Source organism: Manacus candei, unplaced genomic scaffold (assembly GCF_025592945.1).
Source record: "Manacus candei isolate 608988 ecotype Guabito, Panama unplaced genomic scaffold, ASM2559294v1 h1tg000086l, whole genome shotgun sequence".
In the NCBI taxonomy this organism is placed as follows: domain Eukaryota; kingdom Metazoa; phylum Chordata; class Aves; order Passeriformes; family Pipridae; genus Manacus; species Manacus candei.
The window spans coordinates 6,591,488-6,612,845 of record NW_026138134.1 but is presented as its reverse complement, the minus strand read 5'-3'; the positions used below and the strand labels follow the sequence as shown (position 1 = coordinate 6,612,845).

At 59.2% G+C, this 21,358-nt stretch overlaps 2 protein-coding genes across 2 annotated transcripts; one reads left to right on the top strand and one right to left on the bottom strand.

The window, feature by feature from the left end:
* Positions 1 to 3,223: 3,223 nt before the first annotated feature.
* TMPRSS13 (transmembrane serine protease 13) lies at positions 3,224 to 14,087 on the bottom strand. The gene is made up of 14 exons (XM_051812552.1): positions 13,966 to 14,087; positions 9,054 to 9,225; positions 8,636 to 8,737; positions 7,810 to 7,932; positions 7,594 to 7,723; positions 7,311 to 7,403; positions 7,179 to 7,222; positions 6,751 to 6,910; positions 6,497 to 6,669; positions 5,988 to 6,086; positions 5,609 to 5,751; positions 5,349 to 5,501; positions 4,017 to 5,234; positions 3,224 to 3,251 (listed from the first exon to the last, which is right to left on the bottom strand). Exons 1-13 carry the CDS (start codon positions 13,984 to 13,986, stop codon positions 5,220 to 5,222), a joined length of 1,428 nt encoding a protein of 475 aa, XP_051668512.1. The 5' UTR covers positions 13,987 to 14,087; the 3' UTR covers positions 3,224 to 3,251; positions 4,017 to 5,219.
* A 3,048-nt stretch (positions 14,088 to 17,135) lies between these two features.
* Positions 17,136 to 21,310, top strand: IL10RA (interleukin 10 receptor subunit alpha). Its single transcript, XM_051812551.1, has 7 exons — positions 17,136 to 17,326; positions 18,133 to 18,253; positions 18,365 to 18,543; positions 18,812 to 18,978; positions 19,301 to 19,451; positions 19,597 to 19,715; positions 19,833 to 21,310. Exons 1-7 carry the CDS (start codon positions 17,263 to 17,265, stop codon positions 20,751 to 20,753), a joined length of 1,722 nt encoding a protein of 573 aa, XP_051668511.1. The 5' UTR covers positions 17,136 to 17,262; the 3' UTR covers positions 20,754 to 21,310.
* The last annotated feature ends 48 nt before the right edge of the window (positions 21,311 to 21,358 follow it).

Sequence of the window (21,358 nt, the reverse complement as noted above, 5' to 3'; positions counted from 1 at the left end):
CCCACTGCCAGGGCAGGGTTAGATTAGGTATTAGGAAGAAATTCTTCCCTGGGAGGGTGGGGAGGCCCTGGTACAGGTTGCACAGAGAAGCTGTGGCTGCCCCATCCCTGGAAGTGTCCAAGGCCAGGTTGGAGCAACCTGGGCTGGTGGAAGGTGTCTCTGCCCATGGCAGTGGGGTTGGAACGAGATGAGCTTTAAGATCCCTTCCAACCCAACCCATTCTGTGATTCTGTGGTTCTGCAAAAGTCACGGTGTGTGGGGGGTGAAAGGCTTACCTGGCTTTGGAACATCCCTTCACACCTTGGAGGGCAGGGGTGGACTCTGCCCCGTGCTCTGCACCTGCCGTGGAGGGAGCAGGAAAAGCAGTGAGCAAGGAACAGATGCTGGAGCTCCTCTGGGGCCAACAGAAAGCACACACAGATGGATTGGTAAACACGGTGCAGAAGCTTTTGTGTCTTGCTGCCTCCCGAGGACGGGAAGGCAGAGCTGGGAGAGGGGCTGCCACGCTGCCAGGCCAGGTGGCCCAGTTCACAGGGCTTCAGTCACATCACTCACCCAGATCTTGGGGACCACCCAGGCCAGGGTGGGCACTGGGGGCACTTCCAGCCCGGCCTGGCTCAGTTGTGGCAGCACCTGGTTTGGTTTCAGGCACTCTCAGGACCTGCTGCCTGCACTGGCTCCCCCAGATCCACCAGCATTTGACAGCTGCAGAAAGACAGACCCTTTGGGTCTTACCCAGAGCCGGTCAGGAACCGGCACACACTTCAGGCAGCAGCAACAAAATTCTGCCCGACAGGAGAAGGGCTGGACAAACCACTGCTGTGAGTGCCCTGTCACAGAGTTTTGTGGCAAGCGACCAGTTTATTCCCATCAGACAGCTGGGAATGTGGGGAGGAGCAAGACTGGGAGGGACATACGTGTTTAATATAGGTTGTGAAATGGGAACAGGGTGCTGGGGGCACTGCCAGGCAGTAACCAACTGCCAGGAGCCGTGGGCACTGCTCCCTTCCAGGCCAGACTGGCACACCCACGTCTGCCCGGCCCTGGAGAGCCATTTCTTCTCAACAAAACACCTCAGCAATGCTGTCACCACTGAGCTGGCTCATCCCATAATAACTCAAATGCATCTGAGATAGAAATCAGGCAGTGACGGCACACAGACTATTCTACAGCCATTTCCCAGGTTCCAGTAAAACATAAAAAAAGAAAATAAACCAGCACTGGCATTTCAAGGCAATTATTCGAAGGGTCAGGAGATACAGACCAACACTGAGGAGCTGGACAACATCAAGTCTCTTTAATGCATGAGGATAACATGATAAGGCTGTCAGTTACCCTGCAGAGAGGGAAGCTGGGATCAAGCTGTTATAATCGAGTTTTGGGCTTCTCTGACCTCATCTGCCTCTCAGCTGTCATAACCCACAGCACACAGTAACACACTCAGGTGTGACCATGCCCTGGGGACTGCAGGAAGCAGAGCCCTAAACATCAGACCCCCCGTGCAGCAGCAGCCAGGACGCAGGACTGGATGCAGCTGGGTGTGCTCTGTGCTCTCCATCCCTTGGTTCCTTATTTAAAATTTCTAAGGCACTGCCCAAAGTGATTAGAATTGAAAAAATTGGCAGTAGAGATTTTTTTTCCCCTCTACAAACTCAGGTAAAATAGAGAGCCCCACGGTGAAGGTGGGAAGGGAAGGGTCTGCTGTGCTGCTCCCATTGCAGAAAAGCAGCTCCATCAGTCACATCCTCAGGGCCCTGCTGCTGGGGACACTGTACTGAGCTCCAGCTTCTTTTCTGGGCAAATTGGGCCGAAAGTAATGTGGGGGCCAGGCAGGAGATGCTGATTTATGCTAATGAAGGGGCTGGGCTGATCTCCTCAGCTATTGAACTTAACAGGAGCACTGCCAGTGGCTTCAACAGGGCACGATTTCATCTGAGCCCGTGTCCCTTACCCTGGAGCAGGTGTCTCCTCCCTGTGTGCTTGGAGCAGGGGCAGAGCCACTTGCTCTCCAGAGCTTTCACCTCCTATTTTAAGGTCTCTCCCTGTAATGCCAAGCTTGTAAACTGCCTGTTGGGTGCCAGTGCAGCCCCCAGACTGCTCAGGGACGCGGCAGAACCAAGCGCTGACAAAAGCTCTGTGTAGCCATAAGGCTGTGTGTCCCCCAATAACAACATTTTCCATCAGGCCCCAGTCATTCCCAGTGCCTTGAATCCCTCCAGGAGAGAGGATCAAGCAGTGGCTGCACTGAAGCTCCTGCATTCCCCCACTGAGCACAGCCAGAGCTGGTATTGCACAAGATGAAGTCCAGCGACTCCGTGCCAAGTGATGATGTTACTGACCATGGAAGGGAACCAAACCAGAGGAAAAACATTTTTGTAGAGAAACATCATCGCTGAAACCCTATAAACAAATCTGTTTTGACACAGCAGAACAAAGAACTATAAAAGGAGAGATTGGGAAAACCACCACTAATGGCCTTTAATTCACGTGGTGCCCGGTAGACTGTATTTTTCTAAGTCATATCCCCTGGGGACACTGGCCTATGATTTCCAAAGCACAGAGGAACATGGGAACAGCCCAGCCAGATGTGGGGCCATGCTCAGAGCCCCTCGTCTCGGAAGATGCTCCAGAGCAGGATGTATTGAGCAAGAAAAGGGGCTTTACAAGAGCCACAGGCGACGGCTGGGGCTGTCCCAGGAGGCTCCTCAGAGCTGGGCTGACACCCACCACGTCTGTGCTCCCCCTGGGTATGAACAGTGCTCCAGGAGCGGAAGCAAAGCCGTGTCCAAGGCTCCATCTGCACAGTGATGTCTTTGGGAACAGCACAACAGCCGTGGCCAGGCTGCTTCATGCAAACTAATCACTTCTAATCTGCTTAGAAAACTTCAGCCCTTGGGGAAGCACAGCAGACCTTCCCCTGGGCCTGGGAGGAGGCACCACTGGATGGCAGGTTTGGAAGGAATAAATTAAATTTGTATTAAGGGCTGAAAGTGTTTCTCTGCTGTGAGAGAGTATTTCAGAGGAGAATAACCCCTGTGGAGGTGAATCCACAGCAGAGGAGCAGGTCCCCAACACACTGAAATGGAGTTACCATCACTGTGCCCAGGAACACGGCTCCAGCAAGATCAGCTCTTACTGGGTTCCAGTTTTTGGGTTATTCTTTCTCAAAGAATTGATTTCTCCAGCAATAAATGAGCTGCTCCATGGGGACATTAGGACTTACCAACAGAAACCTCGAGATCCCGGAGAACCTGTGGACAAATGTTATCTGGGTCTGTGACTTAAAACCCTTTGAATTCCCAGTTTAACCAGACCAACATAAAATGGGGAAGGCACATGGGGCCCCCACTCTTACTAAAGATCAGCTGTTTCTGTTCATGGAAAAATCTATTGCTGTGACCACTGCACTTGCAGGGTGGTCTTGGTAACATGTCCAGCCTCTGCATGCAGGGAGCAAGAATCCCCCATTCCTCCCTGGAATTCAGCAGGTTTGCCCAGGCCCTTTTCACGTATTATAAAGTGCAAACAGTCCCCTGCACACCCTGTTCTTCACGGGCGGCTCCTGCATCCGTGGGAGGTTTCTGGGCTGCTGCTCTGGAAAGGGATTTGAGGTCAGGCTGACTCAGTGCTTCCCAAAAGGCAGCGACTGGCTTTGTTACAGTTCAGGTCCAGAGCAGCCGCCCTGCACCGCTCCAAATCCACGAGAGAGACAACACAAGGGTTCCACTCACCCCTCCCCACCAGCAGGCAGGTGGCAGCCGAGTCCCAGGTGCTTTCTGCACACCTAGAGCCACACTGGACCTGCTATCCCGAACTTCAAACACAAACTCTCTGCCTGCCCAAAACCTTTTCCATGGAAAGCAGCCAGTGCTGGGAACCCGGGGGGTGCTCCCAGGAGGTGAAGGACCCAAGACACCCCTTTTCTCCCAGCCACAAGCAGTAACCCAGGGGGTGAAGGGCAGGAAGGGCCATTCCACCACACATACCCACAGGAACGGTGACAGCTAGGGACTCACCCTTTCCTCTCCAGCCCGTTCAGAAGAGCCATCTCCAAGTGGAACACTACTAAAACATTTATTAGAAGAGTGCAGGGTGGCCAGGCAATCCAGGACCCTTCTGCAGCTGAACACGTGGCTGGGGAGAGGAGCAGCCAGCCCTGCTCACCATGGGGATCTCCCACGGTGCCTCGTGTGCCCCCAGCATCCACAAGGAGATGCAGGCACCGGTTTCCTTGAGGGAAAGGTGTCCCTGCTCCAGCGTGGCCAGGGAGGTGAGGCTGGCTGGGCCATCCCTGCGTGCTGGGAGCCGGAGGCAGCAATCCAGCACAGCCACTGAGCTCGCAGCAGGGGAATCCAGGGCTGGCTCACGCTGGGTGCTGCCCGGGAGGGTGGCTGCTCTGCATCACACTCCAGCTTGGCCTCTGGCTGCTGCTGCTGGCTTTGGTCACACCTCCTGCAGCCACCCCCGGAGCTCAGACCTGCCCCACTCTGCTGCCAAGTCCTCCCCAGAGCAGGGTGGGGACCGAGGCCAGCTGCAGTCCTGAGGGGAGCTCTGGCTCAGACCAGATCCACGGCAAGGAAAAATAAACAAACAGGTATTTCTCTCACAGGGAGGAACATTAGGCACTTCCTAAATCTATCCACAAACACGAGAGCACCGGCCGCTCCTCCCGGAGGGTGGAATAACTGCACCTCGGGGCTCCCCTTCGTGGGAAAGCCGTAGGTGTGGGCAGTGTGGGCACAGCTGCCCCATCCCGCACCCCAAGGTGGCACAGCTGTGATCTGGCACGAGGAGTGTTCCCTCAGCGTGGGCACCCCACTGGCACTGCAGGCACCTCGCCCGCTGAGGGTGCCACAGTCCTGCCAGGAAGCACTCGTGACACCCCGTCCAGACAGGTCTATTTACAGGAGAACCACAGACATGGGGTGAGGAGGTGCCCCCAGCCAGCACGGCCAGCTGCCAGCATGGGCTGTGTCCCCTTGGGGCTGGCTGGGTGCTGTGCCCAGCTGCCACCAGGTCACCCCCTGGCACAAGGAGAGGGCAGAGTCACTTCACAGGCGCCGTGTTTTCAGAGTTCGGGGGCAGCGACAGGTCCCTGGCTGCACGGACAGTCCAGAGAGGTGTGGGATGGGCTGGTAGCATCATGCCCTGGCAGCAGCCCGGGGCAGTGGCCTGTGCCAGCTGGAGAGGTACAGCCCAGGCAAGTGTCCATCCCGGTTTTAGTCATTCTCACTCTGCAAGGGAGAGAGGGGAGAGCAAGGGTGAGGTGCCAAGGGCTGGGCTGGGGGGGTACAGCCCCTCTCTGTGCACCAGGGCCTTCCTGCCCAAGCACAGCCCTGCCACCTCACCTCCATTTTGCTGTATATCCAGCTGAGGAGCTTTGTCACCCGGGTGTAAACTCCAGGCTTGTTCTTCTGGCCACATCCTGTTCCCCAGCTCGTCACCCCGGCCACATACCAGCGGCCATTGTCCTCGCAGACCAGGGGCCCTCCGCTGTCACCCTGGCTCAGAGGGGCAGAGCAGTGAGGAGGGGAGACAGCAGGTGCCCCTCTGTGGGTACCCAAAAGCGGGCAGCCCTCTCCTGGTGTGCCACGTGCCCCCAGCTCACCTGACAGGCGTCTTTGCCTCCCTGCAGGTACCCGGCACACATCATCCTGGGGGTCAGGTAGCCCTCGTACACCTTGTCGCTGTTGCAGATCTTGTAGTCGATGAGCTTCACCTCGGCCTCCCGCAGCTTCGGGGACGTGTTATCTGCAAGGCAGGAAGAGCTGTGGGGCAGGGGGGGCCTCGGCCCCCCACGGCCCCCGGGCCTCTCTGCAGCAGCGAGGGAGGAAGCTCGTGTTTCTCACGGGTCTTATTTCTGCAAAGCCTCACGGCTGGGAAGGGCAACCCCTGAGAGTTATCCCTGTGGAACAGTCCTGGAGTACCACAGCAAAGCTCTGCCTGTGGGCAGGAGGTGCCTGTGGGGAGCTGGCGTCCTCCCTCACCTTCATTCTCCCTGGTCTTCCCAAAGCCCGTGATGAAGCAGGACCTGCCGGTCTGGAATCGCTGGCCGTACGTGGGGAGGCAGGCTGGGCGAACATGGGCTGGAGGGAGACATGATGAAAGCCAGGCGAGGAGGGAAGGATGAGTCACCCAGGAGCAAAATAGCCACCGTAGTCACAAGCTCTGCAGCCAGGGAGGAGCATGGGGGGCAGGAAAGGTCCCTTCTCTGCCCACCCCAGAAGGGTCTCACTGGCCCCACGTGGGGTACAATGCTGGTGGCACACCTGAGCTCGTGGTTGCGTGTGCCAGCCCCTTCCTGGCCATGGGACAGGCCAGGGAAAGCAAGGTGGCCACAGCAGAGTTGGATGCTCCAGCTGGCAGCAGCCCCACATACCCCAGGGTGTGGTTCCAAGGGGGCCCGAGCTGCCCCTCACTCCCGCCCATCCTCAGTCTCTCCCTGTGCCCCCAAACGCCACCCCCAGCCAGGTCCAGGTAAGCTGTGAGGCCTCACCTGAGAGCGTCAGTGGCCTGGAGAGCTTCATGAGGGCGATGTCGTAGTCGTCGTGGTCGTCGCTGTAGTTGGAGTTGATGATGACCTGGGACACGGGGATGCCCTCCATGGGCTGCTTCAGGTCCGACACCCCCCCGTACACCTTCCAGTCGTCCAGGATCTTCATGCTGTTCCTGGCAGGGCGAGATGGGGCAGGAAGGGGTGAGGCAGGGGGGTGTGGGGCTGGGCTGAGCGGGGCTGGCAGCAGCACTCACATGAAGAAGCAGTGGGCTGCCGTGAGCACCCACTGCGCGTCGATGATGGTGCCGCCGCAGATGTGGATGGGCCCGTACTGCACGCTGACCTGCCATGGCCACTTGTTCACAGAGGTCTCCTTTCCCCCGATGATCCGGCCAGAAATCCTCTGCCCACAGGCTGGAGAGGGGAGAGCAGGGCTGAGAGGAGGGCTGGGAGGGAAGGTGGGCTTGGAAGGGAGACACACACACAACATCCCCACCACATGCAGGTACCACTTGTAGGGGCATTAGGGACCAGGGAATGCAATCTTCGTAGTTTTCTATTACCCAGTTTGCTGGAAAACACCCCATTTGCCCAACCCTGTGTGGAGAAGGGAGAAAAGCACTCCCAAGCCCGTGGAAAGGCTCCCTGCCTGCCCTTGGCCGTGTGCCAGCCAGCCCCTTACTTGTGCATCGGAGGGAGACGTACTTTCCCGTGAGACACTGTGAGCTGCAGGAGAGAGGAGGGGGACACGGCCTCAGCCCCATTCCTGTGGCACCAGGGCAGGGGCAGGGCAGGAGGTGACACTGCCTGGTACCTGTTGAGGCTCTGCTGGATGGTCTCTCGCTCGTCAGTCACCGTGAGGCTCTTGCCAGAGACACGCAGGGGGATGTATTCAGTCTGAGATGCACTGGGAGGGAAGAGGAGAGGCAGTGAGGGTCCCCATGGCCCAGCACTGACCATCTGGTCCCTGCCTTACGAGCAGCGCTGGCCATACCACCTTCCAGCAGAAAAACACAATGCTGGCAGAAAGAGCACAGTGCCCAGGGGGCTGGCAGTGCCCCAACGCCCCAGCAGAACCACCCATGCTCAGGAATTACTTCTGAAACCCCAGCTGCCGGCAGGTCTTCCTGGAGAAGGACTCGTCCCAGGCGCTGCTGCACACCGGCAGCCACTGGTTCTCAGTGCTGGAGTAGACGTGGAGCAAGGACTCCTCGGATGTGAAACGCACTGTGGGATGGAGCAGGGGAATCAGGGGCATGCCCAGCACCCCGGGGCTCCCCTCGCTCCCACTGCCCCAGCCCCTGGTGCCTCACCACAGCCCAGCTCGTCGCTGCGCTGGGAGCAGTCGACGACGCCGTCGCAGCGCACGGCGCTGTCCTTGCAGCTCTCGGCCGGCTCCTTGTACACGATGCCCGTCTGCGACCGCCAGAACATAACTGGAAGCAAGAAAATGCCGTGGTGAGGCCAGGGCTGGCTGTGGGTGAGGGGGCTGTGACCCACCTGCATGGGCATCCGAAGATATGCCAGGCACAGGGGTGCTCCCAAACACCAGGTGTGAGCGTGAGCTGAGCTCGAGCCAAGAGTGAGAAGCTGCTGGACACAGGGCTGAGGAAGGACTGGCCACCCTGAGCACCCCCCTGTGCTGCCCAGCTGCTGCGAGTCCCTCTCCCTTCACCCACAGAAACATGCATTCTGCCTGCGAGTGCTTCAAGCCCACCAGCTGGAGAACGGCAGCTGGATGTTACCAGGATTAAAGGGATTCCCCGCTGTCTGTGTGTGTTCCGCCTGCGGACCACAGTTTGTTTGGCAGATCCTGCCCAGGGGAGGGAGACTGTGGGTGCTGCTGGGGGGGCCCTGCTGCCCACCAAAGCGAGCCCAGCAGAAGGAAAGAACATTGCAGCCCCAAGCTCCCCAAATACCGCTGTCAGCCGAGGCAGCAGATCTCCTTTCCCAGGCTCCTGTCTCTCCACCAGATGTCAGGAACACTCAGGGAATGGCAAGAGCACGCTGCTGCCTCTGGGTCCAGGGCTTTCCCTCTGGCACTTCCCAGCATAGGTATCCCCAGGCCCTGCTGACCCCCAGCCCCTCTGAGGTCCCCTCTAGGAGCCCCGGGCCACCCTGGGCTGGGTCCCCACTCACACAGCAGGATGAGGGCGATGAGCAGCACGATGAGGACGGAGACGCAGAAGATGAGCACAAGCCGCCGCTGGCTCATGCAGGGAGCTCTGAACATGGAGGATCCTGGCAGCAGGGTGGAGGCAGGGTCAGGGGGAGCAGCTGCCTCCCCGGGACACCCAGACTCTGTTACCCACCAGGCTCCCCAGAGGACCCCCGAGGTGTGGGAGAGCAGAGCCATGCACACCCCGCACTGTCCCATCATTACAGTCCTCTCCCTTGCCCCCAGCACCCCTCACACCCCCAGGGAAAAACCAGCCTGTGGCCAAGGCTTGTGCCAGCAGCGGGCACAGGCACCCATCCCTGCCTCGCTCCATCCCTCCCCGCTCCAAGTGGGACCGGGGCCAGGGTGGCCAGAGACCAACCTGGGCCCCATCCTTACGTGTGCTCTCACAGGCCGTGCAGGGCGTGGGGGCCGGGCTGGCCTCGGGGCTGTAGGGTTTGAAGCTGATGCCGAGGACGCTCTCCTGGGGCTGCGGGGGTCGGGCGCCGAAGATGCTGCTGACCGTGGAGGCATGGAGGCTGGAGGGGACACTGCCCAGTGATGCAGTGGTCTGGGAGCAGAGGAGACTGTCAGTGGCAGTGACTGATGCCCACTAGAGAGTCCCCCAGCTGCCACCCTGCCAGCTGTGAAGGCAAGGGCGATGCAGAGCTGAGCCCCCCGGCACCGCACCGAGCCCCCTGGCACTGCCAGCTGGGGCTGCTGGTGGCTATTCCACGGATCTCATGCAGAGTCACCACTCTGGTGCCCCTCTCTGAGCCATATCCCATCCAGGATGACCCAAAACCTCGTTGTCATGGAGCTTTTCTCTCCAGATGGATGAATTCCCCAGACCCATCGCTGTGATCGGAGCAATCAGACGGGTACTTGGCACCGGGTCAGTCACGTCGTGGCCCAGTTCCACGGGGCTAGTGCCCCAATTTATGCATCTATCCTTAATTAGCCATTTGAAAAATACAGTGTAATTTCCAGCTGTTATTTAGTAATACTTAATAATCGGTGTTTTCCAAGCCCTGAAACGTCCTGTACCCTGGAATGCTGCTCTGCAGTTGTGTCACTCCTAATCCATGAATTCGCAGAAGAATATGTATCTGCTTCCTTTCCTCAAGATGCACCCTTCCAAGTGTTCCATCAGCTGCAGAAGCCACAGCCTCTCATTTTCCTTCAGAGAGGACCAAAATAAATGCTGTTTCCCCTGCCTTTTGTGAAATCTCTGTAGGACGGACAGGGCTTGGAGGAACCTGGTCTACTGGGAGGTGTCCCTGCCTCTGGCAAGGAGTTGGAACTGGACGAGCTTCAAGTCCCTTCCAACCCAAACCATTACAGGATTCTGTAATGCCACTGATGTCCCACAGAAGGGACACTCAGGAGAAGTGGAGCTGATCCCCAGGGATCACTTACCAGCCAGAGGTGGGCTCTAACACATCCCTCCAGAAACCTGGAGTTTTGGCCCTGTAGTTGCTAGAGAACACCTTTCCCCAGGACCAGAAAACATCCCTTTCCCTGACAAGCCAGCAAGCAGCACCCAGGCTGGATCACAGCTCTGGGATGGGCAGAGGATGGGACGTGGGCAGAGCAGGGGCAGTGGTGGGAGCCATCACTGCCCTTCCAGCTGGATTTTCTCTCCCCTCGAGTTTCCTGCCCCATGGGAACCAGGAGCCCTGATGGGCAGGTCGGGAGGCTGCTCAGGCTCTCGCTCTGTAAATACGGCTGTGCCCTTTCCTGCAATGCGGTGGTGTAACTTCCTGGGCATTATCCCTGAGTCACACCCCCGGCGTGGCCACGCTCCATCGGCACACCAGGGACACGCACACCCCTCCTGGACTGTGCCTGGGGAGCTCAGCACCCGCAGGGCCGGCAGGCACAGCACCCCGGGCTCCGGGGAGGCTGCCTGGCCACCCGCCCTGGCCAGCAGCGGGGTGTGCAGGGCCACCCCCCGGCACCGACCTCCTCCCGCCGCCCGCGGGGCCCTTGGCACGGGCTGCACTAACATCTCCTGGCCGTGGGGAGCCACGGCCCCACTCGTGTCAGGCTCCCAGGGCTCCTGGGTGTGAGCAGGAGCAGAGGCACTTTCTGTTTCACAGCACCAGCCCACTCTCACCCCTTCCCGAGAGCAAGCCTGGATCTGCTCAGCCTGCAGGCTGAGGTTTCCCTACACCTGGATTTCCCAGCAGCCATGTGGACAAGCCCAGGATGGCAGTGCTTCAGCCTTGCTTTCTCCCAAAGGCGCTGGGGAGCCCAGGAGAGCCCCTCAGTGTGCTCTGCTGGGAGCTGGGAGGGCTGGGGAGTGCCCCATGCTGCCCTTCCCTAATGAGCCTGAGCAGTCACACAGACGGGATTCAGGTTCTCACACACCCACACAGTGGGGCATCCCCGGGTACCCTCAGTGCCCATTGTCAGACAGCAAACACAGCCAGAGCTGTGGCAGGTCCTGAACTGCTGATTTGCAGAAACAAAGCAATGTGTGGATGCCAGGAATCCTTCCTGGGAAAAGAATTTCTTCTGTCTACGTATAAATGAAGTTTTTTTTAAATACCCTTTTACAATGGCATTTGTGTGCTACCTCCACACCACCCAATATTTCACGTCTCGCCCTGCAGCAAGTGTAACCCTTCACTTGTCAGACCAGCAGAATTACAATCCTCCAAAGGACAAACCTCTCCATCACACTAGAAAACACAGCCCAGCTTCCCCAGGGAGCCAATGATGCTACAACACTTCCACCTTCAGAGTGCAAATATATCAAATTAACACCGAAGTATGCCATAGGTCAAATTGCTCTGAACACTCCTCAGCAGGAAGCACATGCCCTTTTACATTCAGGTGAACATTTAGCTACTTATTGCCTCAAAAGTCCAAAGTCCAGATAATTTTGTAGGCCTATCAGAGAAGCTAACAAAGCTTTCGCCACGGGCTCCAGGTCACCAGCAAACCTATTGTAAGGCCACTGTAGCAAAGAGAAAATAGCAGTGGTTTTACAAAGATGCTTCTGTTAAGAAGAGCGCAAAACCCCGGCAAGGGAGTGACAGCTCCTGCCCACAAAACCTTTACTCATCCTTTGCTGGCTTTTGAGTAAAAGTCAGAGGCAGAGCCGAGCCCGTATCGCACGAGCGGCTGCGGTTTGAGGCCTTTCCCCAACGCCCTCTCTGCAAACGTTCCACCACCAGCCCTGAGGGTGGTACGTGCCAAAGGCAGCTGTGGGGAGGGGGAGCACAGCCAGCCTCTGTTTGTGGCAGGGATGGATTTCAGAGAACAGTGAGGAGGGATTCTGGGGACACACACGGGGACACTTGGCCAGCTCTACTCACGTCACAAAGGGGAAGAGCGAACGGTGCCTGTCTGCAGCACAAGCCCTTTGCTAAACATGTCAGGAGTGCAAACACCACATCACTCCTCTCTGCTCTGAGAAGAGCCGGGCAAAGCACCTGAACCACAGACAGCAGCGCTGAGATGCCCATCCCCTTTGCACCGTGAGCTGCCTCGTGCACTGACCTGCAGCTCAGCTCCCTGCTGCAGAGGGAAGGCCCCCAGATCCATGGCAGCAGGGGACAATCACCAGGGGAAAGGTGATCCAGGCTGGGCTGGAGGCTCAGGATCCGTGGGCAATGGGGAGGGAAGCAGGGAAAGCAGCCAGCAGTCACCCGCAGTTTCGGAGTGGGAGGGAGAGCGGAAGCCGGGTGACACCTGGGTGTTGTAACCGGACCAGGTCCCGGCCGTGCCTCCCAGGAGCACAAGGACATGGGCTCAGAATCTGGAGCTGCCTCAGTAGCTGATCATCCCCCCCAGCTGAGCTCAGCTGCCCAGCCTCACCATCGCTCCCAGGTACCCACAGACCCGTGTCCAGGCTGGGAACTGGCTCCTTCACCTGCCTGTGAGCACCGATTGTGCAGAGCAGCTCAGCCAGCACACAACAGAGACATTGTCCTCACCAGGGACAAAGCCCTGCCCAGCCTGTGAGAGCCCCGATGGTGACACAGTCCTGCCCGAGTGTCACAGCTGAGCAGAGCTTCCCTGGGAAGGGACAGACCCCAGCCCCAGAGCGGGGCAGGGGCTGCCAGAGGACGCTGCTGAGGCCCTGATGCTGTAAAGGGGCAGCACACGGGGAAGTGAAATCCCAAAGCACACCAGGGCCATTTTGCAAGTGCAGGTGACAAGCCACCTCAATTGAGTCACCCTGATGTGGCCAGGGACAGGTTGCCCTGTGCCAGTGTGAGCAGCCCTTTGGGCAGAGACCCGAAAATGTTCCAGGGGGTGAGTAATGGCTGCTCACCCCATTCCACAGATGGGCAAACCAAGGCACGGAAAGGCAAAGTGACTTTCCTGCAGCTGCAGAGGCAAGGTGGCTCCTGGTGGCCCATTTAATCCAAGTGACAAAGCCAAGGTGGCCCAGTGGGGATGTCCAGTATTGGGCAACTGTCTCTATGAGCGAGCATCCCGGTTCACACCCTGCTGTCACCAAGATGCAGTGATGCCACCTGCTTTGGGGCCACCCAGAGCTGGGACCACTCTGCAGAGCAGTGCTGAGGTCAGACTGCTCCATGGACCCAGCCAGCATCTCGCACGAGCCCACTCTGCCCCTGCTCCTGGCTGGCACCCCCATGACAAGGGGTAGCAAGAGAATGGTGTTACAGCTGGGCCTGCCTCCCCTCGAGCCCCAGCCACCCCGTCACCGCCAGCTTTGCACGTCCCAGACGTCGCTGGCATGGTAATTACCCACGGCCTCGCCCGGTGCCCAGCCGGGATGGATGTTTTCCTCATGACAGGATGCTCAGCAAAGTCCCACATCCAAGGCTGAGCAGGTCCCAGTCAACCCAGCCCGAAAACTGCCCAGAGAGATGGTGAAAGAGAGCAGCAGGGCTGAGCCCACTGCTGCCAAAGTGCTGCTGGAAAGTGCCGGAGGGCTCAGGAACTCAGTGAGGCTCCCACGGCTGCCAAGTGGCACCAGATCCCACTGACAGCACCAACTGGTCCCCCCAGTTCACAACTCCACTTCAACATGAAACAGAAGGATGCAGGGGGCCCGAACACCTCCTCTACCAGCACGGAGCTGACACCAGGGATGCTGGTGACTGTCCCCCTCCCTCCATGTGCCCAAGAGTGCCGGAGGCAGCAGCCCCCCAGGCAGCTCATCCTGGCTGCTTCTCCCCACTGCCTGCTTCGAAGGCAACACCCTGGAGAGCAGGGAGGAGAGATTGGGCTCTCCACCAAACCCCGAGGAGAGCGGGTCCATCCAGCCCCGGCGCACCCCCGTCCCCCCCGCGGGGTCGGAGCCGGGGAGCTGCCCGTGCCTTACCGGAGGGGTTTTGCCGTCCATGGGCCGCTGCGGGCTGGGCTGGGCTCACAGCTCCGGCACGGCCATCCCGCGCAGCGCGGGGCCGAGCACAGCCGGGTGCCGGGGACGGGGCAGGAGCTGTTTGGAGAGTGGCTCGTACGTCAGTGCCAGCGCGGAGGGAAACCAGTCGGACCTGCCGCTCGGCTCCACCGCTGCCTGTTTCCCAACTGCTCCGGGCACAACATGCAAAACACCTGCCCCTGTGCCGGCCGCCCCGGCACTGGGAGTGGGAGCCTGCCCGTGGCCAGAGGGGTGGGAGTCTGGGAGCAGGTGAGATCTCCCCTGGCCCCAGGGGACGGGGGTATCCTGATCTCCCTGGTCTCCAGGAGTTCTTTGCTGCTCTCCTGGCTGCCTGCCCACCCAATTCCCCCCTTCTTCACTCTGTGCCCACCACACATTCACCCACAACCTCTCCAGTCCAGCCAAGGGCTAAGCGTGCCAGCTGAGGATGGGAGAGGAGGGGATGCACAGCCATGCCCAACCCCAGGAAAACCTCTCTGGTGTGACCCAGAAGTCAAGAATTCCCTGTTCCGAGGGAAGCAAAATGCAGTTTTCCTCTAGTTTCTCTAGAGGCCTTTTCACTCCTTTACTAATGAAGTGATCCTTTTGCCAGCAGCCAGCAGCAGCCTCCTGCCTGCCCTTCAGGCACAAGCTGGGGATGCTTTGCTTAACCAAGAACTCAGGTGGAAACAGAAATAACCAGATTAAAGAAAAAGGCCCAGCTGCATTGTGTGCTCTCTGATATCCAAACCCCTGACCCTCACTGCCACACATTTCTCCTGGCATTATTCATAGAGTAAGTCCCTTATTCATCCAGCTCCCCACCCACACCTGCTCGTCGGAAGGGCAGGAGATAAGCAGGAACATCCAAGCTTGGAGAAACCCTACTGCAAAGCCTGTGCTGGATCCCACTGTCTCCTCCTGTTCTGGGAATCCCATCTTCCATGGGATTTTTCTGAGCCAGGCCTCACTCCACAGCACACTCCTCTGCAGTTTTCACAGGCAGAAGTGGGTTTGGGGGTTTTTTGTTTGCTCTTTGTGGTTCCTCCGTGCCTCTGCAGGCTGAGCCTGCTGGGTACTGGGGCTGGCCAAGCACTGAGCTGCATCCCCAGCCAGCCCTGAGCCAACCAGCCATGTCCACAGGAGCTGCCACATCCTCTTCAAAAGGGATTTTCAGAAAGCAGCTCCAGGTGACAACTCCAGGAATCATTCACTACTTGCCGGTGTTTCTACAAAGCCACCTACAGAAAACAAGTCACAGAGAACAGTGTGTCCGGCCTGACCCCAGCAGCCTGATGGTAAATGTCAGTGAGCACAACACCTCCCAGGTGAAATCCTCACCCTTGCCTGCTGGTAACTGCTGCTGTGAGCCCTGCAGCACCCTCCTGCCCTCCCAGCTAGCACAGAGGTGATAATAGCACCCACAGCCAGAGCCGGCTCCACCAGCCCCGGAGAGCCCGGCGGCTCCTCCGCACTCCGCTCCAACCTCCAGGCACGAGGGAATTGGGGAGGGAAGAGGATCACTCTGCTCCTGTCCTGCGGCAGGACTGTGCAGACCCAGCCCTCCGGCCCCAGCCCTGCACTGAACAGTGCAGCATCCCTGCCTGACCCCTCTGTCACCCTGGGAAAACTTCCCGAGGGACACCGGCTAGGGAAACACAGACCCAGCCGTCCCTGGCCCGGGTTTCTCTGCAGTGTGTCCACCAGGAGATATTTCAGGGTCAGCCACATCACCCACAGGTCACACCGTGCAGCAGCTCAGGTGCCAGCCCGAGTCCCCCAGGGTGCCTGTGCCACGCATCATCCCAGCCTTCTGCAGAACTCTCAGTTCTCCTCAGCCTGTTTCATTTTCCCTTAAATCACCAACCCCTTCTCCCAAGCCTCTGAACCGCCTCACCCACAGGACCAGCCCTGTGGTGTCTTTTCCACAAAGCTCCCTCTTCCCTCATTTTTGGTCCTGTTGCTTTTAATTGTCATTATTTTACACAAAACACAAGCTGTGGCTTTGTGTGGGATGGGCTGTGCTTCATCTTAGGACTCTTTAAGTTCAGTGGCTGCCAGATCTGACTCAGGAGCTGATAGCAGAGTGATAGGACAGCAGCTGATCTGCCAAAGACTGGGGAATAAACCCAGGGCAGGAAGGCATCTGCTGCTGGTGCTCTGGCCAGGCTGCAAGTTTGTGGAAACCCTTGGCCTTTAGCAGGAAGGACGAGTCAGGGATAACAGCAGAAATCTTCCACTTAAGGCATTTAAGATGATTCTTCAAGGAGGAACCTGAGGTCCTGCACCTCTGTGCCCACCAAGCCAGGCCTGACATGATGCTCTCTGAGTCTGTCCCGAGCACTTTTGGTTCCTCTTACTCTTTTCATCTGTGTCTTTTCCACTTATTCCCCAGGGGGAAATTCCTCTTCTTGGGGTGAATCACTCCCCATCACATGAGGGCTCCAGGAAAACCCTCAAGCAAGCTCTCCTGTAATCCCACCTGCCAGAAGGCAAAGCAGAGGACTCACAGCCCCTGGGGGGGGGGGTAATTCAGGTCTCAGCATCACCAGATAGGCAAGACATCACCGTGGGGCCAGACCCCACAGCCACGTGAGTCATGGCCGTACCTGGGGGGCTACCAGAGCCCTGGGGACAGTGACAGCCCCCTGCCACACTGGACTTGAGATGGGTGTAGGTGTTTGCAGGACACAGAATAGCCCAGAAATTGTCACTCAGCCCCATACATGGGGAAAGAAATGGGAGGATAGAGGCCAAGCCCAAAGGAAGGGAAAGCCAGAACCCTCTCCTGGGGCTCCAGGGCTGGATGGAACCTGGCTGGATTTAGTTGCTGGCAGGACAGGACACGGTGCTGTGCTCTGTAAAATCCCTGTGGCAGGTCACCCTCAGTGCTAACACTCACTTTTGCTGTGCTTTTAACATCTCATCTCAAAACGAAGCAGCAAAGGCAGAGACATCGTGTACTTGTACTTGCCTTTCTCAGCACTGCACTGTTTTGCTCAGAAAAGCCCCCAAAATTCTTCCTTTAAGTCTGCAGTTGGAAATGCCCAGCCCAGGGCTGAGATTGTCTGGGGGTGAGTGGGTGGACAGCAAAAAAACAAAAAGTGGAAGTAGCTGCACAGCGACTTTCCTCCCGCTCTGCGAACGCCTCCGAGACGTCACCGAGCCAACCCCCGGGGAAAAACAGGCGCTCGGCCCCCGCCGGGGCAGAGCTCGGCACGGCACTCACCCTGCTGCCACGGAGGATGCTGAGCTGCCATGGGCCCCTCTGCCCCTGCCCTGGCGCTGTGCCTGGCGCTGCTCCTCGCCCCGCACACACACGGTGAGTCTCTTGCCCGCGCCGGTTCTCATCTCCCTGCTCATCTCCGCGGCTCCGGGTGGGCTGCTCAGCCCGGGATGGGGGAGGCAGGCATGGAGCAGGTTGGAGCCACCAGGGAGCTTGGACACCATCACTGGGTGCTCAGACCGGCGCTTTGGAGCGAGACACGGCAGGGCTCCCTGCTTGCCACTTGCCTTTTGTTGCTGGTTGGGAGCCCAAAGGCTGTTGAGTCCCCAGCCTCGCTTGTCCCCAGCGCTGTGATCACAGGCGAGGTGCCACGGCCGCTGCTGGGCTCGGTGTTTGCCGGCAGACAGCAGCTGCCAGGGAAACCCACACGGGGGGTGACAGATGTTATCGAGCTGAGACTTTGCTGCCAGGTGACAGGACTGAAATCAGGCAGGAGGTGTGAAAACAGTCTGTTTCATCCAGGCAGCAGATGAGCAAAACAGGAAAGCGGAGCCCAAACACAGCTGTGAGAAAGCTGAGTCCGGACAGAGCCCCCGTGGCCAATAGCAGGGGCTTGGGGATGCAAATACAGCTCCTTTCTTGGGGCAGAAAAGCACGGGGAACCCCCTGGCTGGGCTGAGCTGGGCTCTGCCCAAAGAGAAAGGAAGGGGAAGATGGGGATGAGCAAACGCTGAAACTCGGACAAAGAACTCCAGGGAAATCCTTACGCATTTCGAGTGGTCAGCACTAAACGTGGGGTGACACTCCAGGAGGCCCTCCCAAGGGCCCTGCCCAGCTCCTGTGGGCACCAGTGGGACGGGGGGCTGTGCAGCCTCACCCAACGCCCACCGTGGGTCCCGCAGGTGAGGGGCTGGCGAGCCCCCGGCGCGTGCGCTTCGCTGCCGAGACCACGTGGCACGTGCTGGAGTGGGAGCCGGGACACGGCCACCCCAGGGACGTCTGCTACGACGTGGAGTACAAAGTGTGAGTGCAGCCGTGGGGGCTGAGCCCTGCCTGCCATCCGACTCCAACGGCAAGGGACAGCTGAGTCCCTGCTGCCCACACAGCTCTCACCCCCGGTGCTTCTCCCCGCAGCTACGGCACGAAAATCCCCTGGACGGCCGTCCCAGAGTGCACCAAGTCCTCGAGGCAATCCTGCGACCTCACCTTCTACACCCTGGATCCCGACAAGCGCTACTACGCCCGGGTCAGGGCCGTGTCCGGGAACCACACGTCCTCGTGGCAAAGGACCAACGCCTTCTCCCCACAGGATGGTAGGTTGGGGTCTGCCTTCACCTCGGCCAGGGGTAGGAGGCTCTGAGGATGGTGAGGTCAGGGTGCCAAACCACTTGGGAAGAACTGTGGGATGAATGAGAGCAGGGATAAATCCCTCCACACCTTCCTGGAGGGCAGGCAGGCTGCAGGATAGGATGGGACAAAGCGAGGATGGGTGGCACCGGCTGCGAGGGACAGTCACAGCTCAGTCCAGTGCTGCAAGCAGGACACAGCCCTAACGTGCTCTTCCGACTGACTTGCCTCCAGCCAGCCTGCGCCTGTCGGGCCAGAGCCTCTCCGTGAGGGGCAACACCATCCACGTGCAGCTGCAGCTGCTCTTCCAGACTGGGAAAGTCACTGTGAGGTACGAAGACATCCACGAGGACACGAGACAGTACCGTGTGTACGTCAGGAGGACACAGGACAACAAGACGGTGAGATGAGTTGCTGCTCCCATGCTGTCTGTCCCACACGGTGCTGCTCAGGTGGAAAAAACACATTGTTAAAGCACATTCTTCTGTAAAACTAAATGCTGAGCTTTCTCAGAGCCATGACACTGCAGAGAGGTTTCTCTGCGTGTTTTATTGCAGCAGCTTCCCCGGCTCTTGGGATTTTGGGCCTAACTGCTGTCAGCCGGGGAGGGGAGATGTCCCATTGCCAGGGGACAGGGGAGGAGGGGGGAAGAAAGAGGGGGAACCAGCCCTGCTGCAGGAGGTGGAGGCTCTCAGGTACCAGCCTGTGCTCTGCTTGTTGCAGTTTGAAGTGGTGGAGACCAGGGCAGAGTTCACCCTCAGCAACCTGCTCTGGGGCACTGAGTACTGCCTGAGCGTGGAGCCCGGCGTGACCAACCGGCGTGTCCCTGCCACACGCACCGACGAGCAGTGTGTCACCACCACCCAGAGACACAGTGAGTGGGGGCCAGGGAAGGGAGGGATGCAGACCCTCCTCAGCCTCTTGGCCCTGGGGATGTGGCGGGGTCCATGCCAGGACAGCCGCTCTGTGCCCTTTGGATGCTGCCTGTCCCCCTCACCTGGACACGTCCTCTCTTGCAGGGATTGTGGAGCTTCTCCCGAGCATCCTCAGCCCCTGCTTCATTGTGCTTTTGGGGATCCTGGGGGCTCTGCTGGTGCACACCTACATAAAGAAACCCGTGAGGACACCGTCTGTCCTGGTAAGGCACCTTTTGTGGCTGGCATGGAGGGGCAGGCGCAGGCTTGGGGAGTGCTAGGAGCAGCCAGCAACAAGAGGGACAAAGCCCGGCTCACTCCCTTCTTTCTCTCCCTCTCAGAAGTCCTTCATGAAGCAGAGCTCACTCTGGGTGGAGCACGAGCCCCCATCCTTGGGCAGCCTAGACACAGACCCCATCCAGCAGCTGTTCCTATGCCAGAAGGAGCCCCAGCTGGACAGCAGCACTAGCACAGCCCAGGTGCCCCTGGAGCAGGGCTGGAGGCTCCCAGTGTGGCCTGAGGACCGGCTGTGCCTGCTGGGACCCGTGGGAAGCCGAGACAACAGCGGCAGCAGCACCGACAGCGGCATCTGCCTGCACATCCCCTCCTCCTCCCCCGGACTGAGCTGCTCCGCCCGCCCTGAGCCCCAGGGCTACAGGCGACAGCTGCCCACTGGCGACGACAGCGGTGTGGGCTTGGAGAGCCCCTGCCCTGGTCCCACGTGCTCCTCCAGCAGCGGGAACAGCAGCCAAGGGGAGCCAGAGCTCTGCCCTGCCACCGGCCAGGAGGCCGTGGAGTTCCGCGGGTACCTGCAGCAGGGCAGGGGCACGGTGGAGCCAGGGCAGGACCCAGCCCAGGGAATGCCCCTCTCGGGCTGTGAAGGGCCTGGGCAGGGCACTGACCTCGTGCTGGGTGTTGAGTGCTCCGAGCTGGCTGTGTCCAAAGGGTATTTGAAGCAGTCCTCTCCAGAGCATCCCCGTGGCCACGCGCAGGACCTCGCTCCATGGGGAGCCCCTTCCTTGGACTTTTCCAGCCAGGTGGGACCCCTAGCCCCCACTCTGCTGAGCTGGGGGGCTCCAAGTGCTCCCTTGGTCTCCAAAGCTTGCCCTGAGCTCCTGAAAGCTCCCTTCGACCTGAGCATCTTCAACACTGACGTCCTGGGGACGCTGCCCCTCACCTCCAGCCTCAGCACAGACTGGCTCACACTGCCAGTGAACCCCCTGAGCCTGCTCAGTGGGGACAGCAAGGACAGCCGCCTGTGAGCCGTGCCCAGGCCGGGGAGCAGGTGCTGCCAGCCCTGCACACTGACACAACTACCTCTTCTACCCGCTGCCCGTGGGGAGCAGCCACTCAATAAGCTACTGCCACCCCTGAATGTTAACACACCAAACCAAGTGGAGCCAGGCTGAGACACATCCCTGGAGCACCTGCTCAGCTACTGCTGGGGCTGCTTTGGCCCCAGGACTGTGTGGACAGCCTCCAGTGTGTCCCTCCAGCTGATCTCTGGTGTACACTAACGAGAGACAGGGATGGACTGCGCTGGAGAGGCTCACCCAGCTCAAGGATACGCACCAGGATGTTTCCCAAGGATGATCCTGTCTTGTCTACCCTCCTCAGCAGCCCAGCCTGAGGCACAGGGCCACCCTTGGGGCTGGGGCCAGCTGTGTGTTTCCACTTCCCCCTTTCTCTGGCCAGCACTGGGCTCCTCCAGCTGACGTCCACAGCTCCGGTGACGTCCTCCAATGACATCCAGACCTTTCACAACACAGACACTGGGAGCAGAGGGCAGCCTGACATCAGCTACCCTACTGCTGGAGCACGGGGCTCCCTCCCTGGCTGACCTCACGTGGAGGGAGCGAGGGACTTT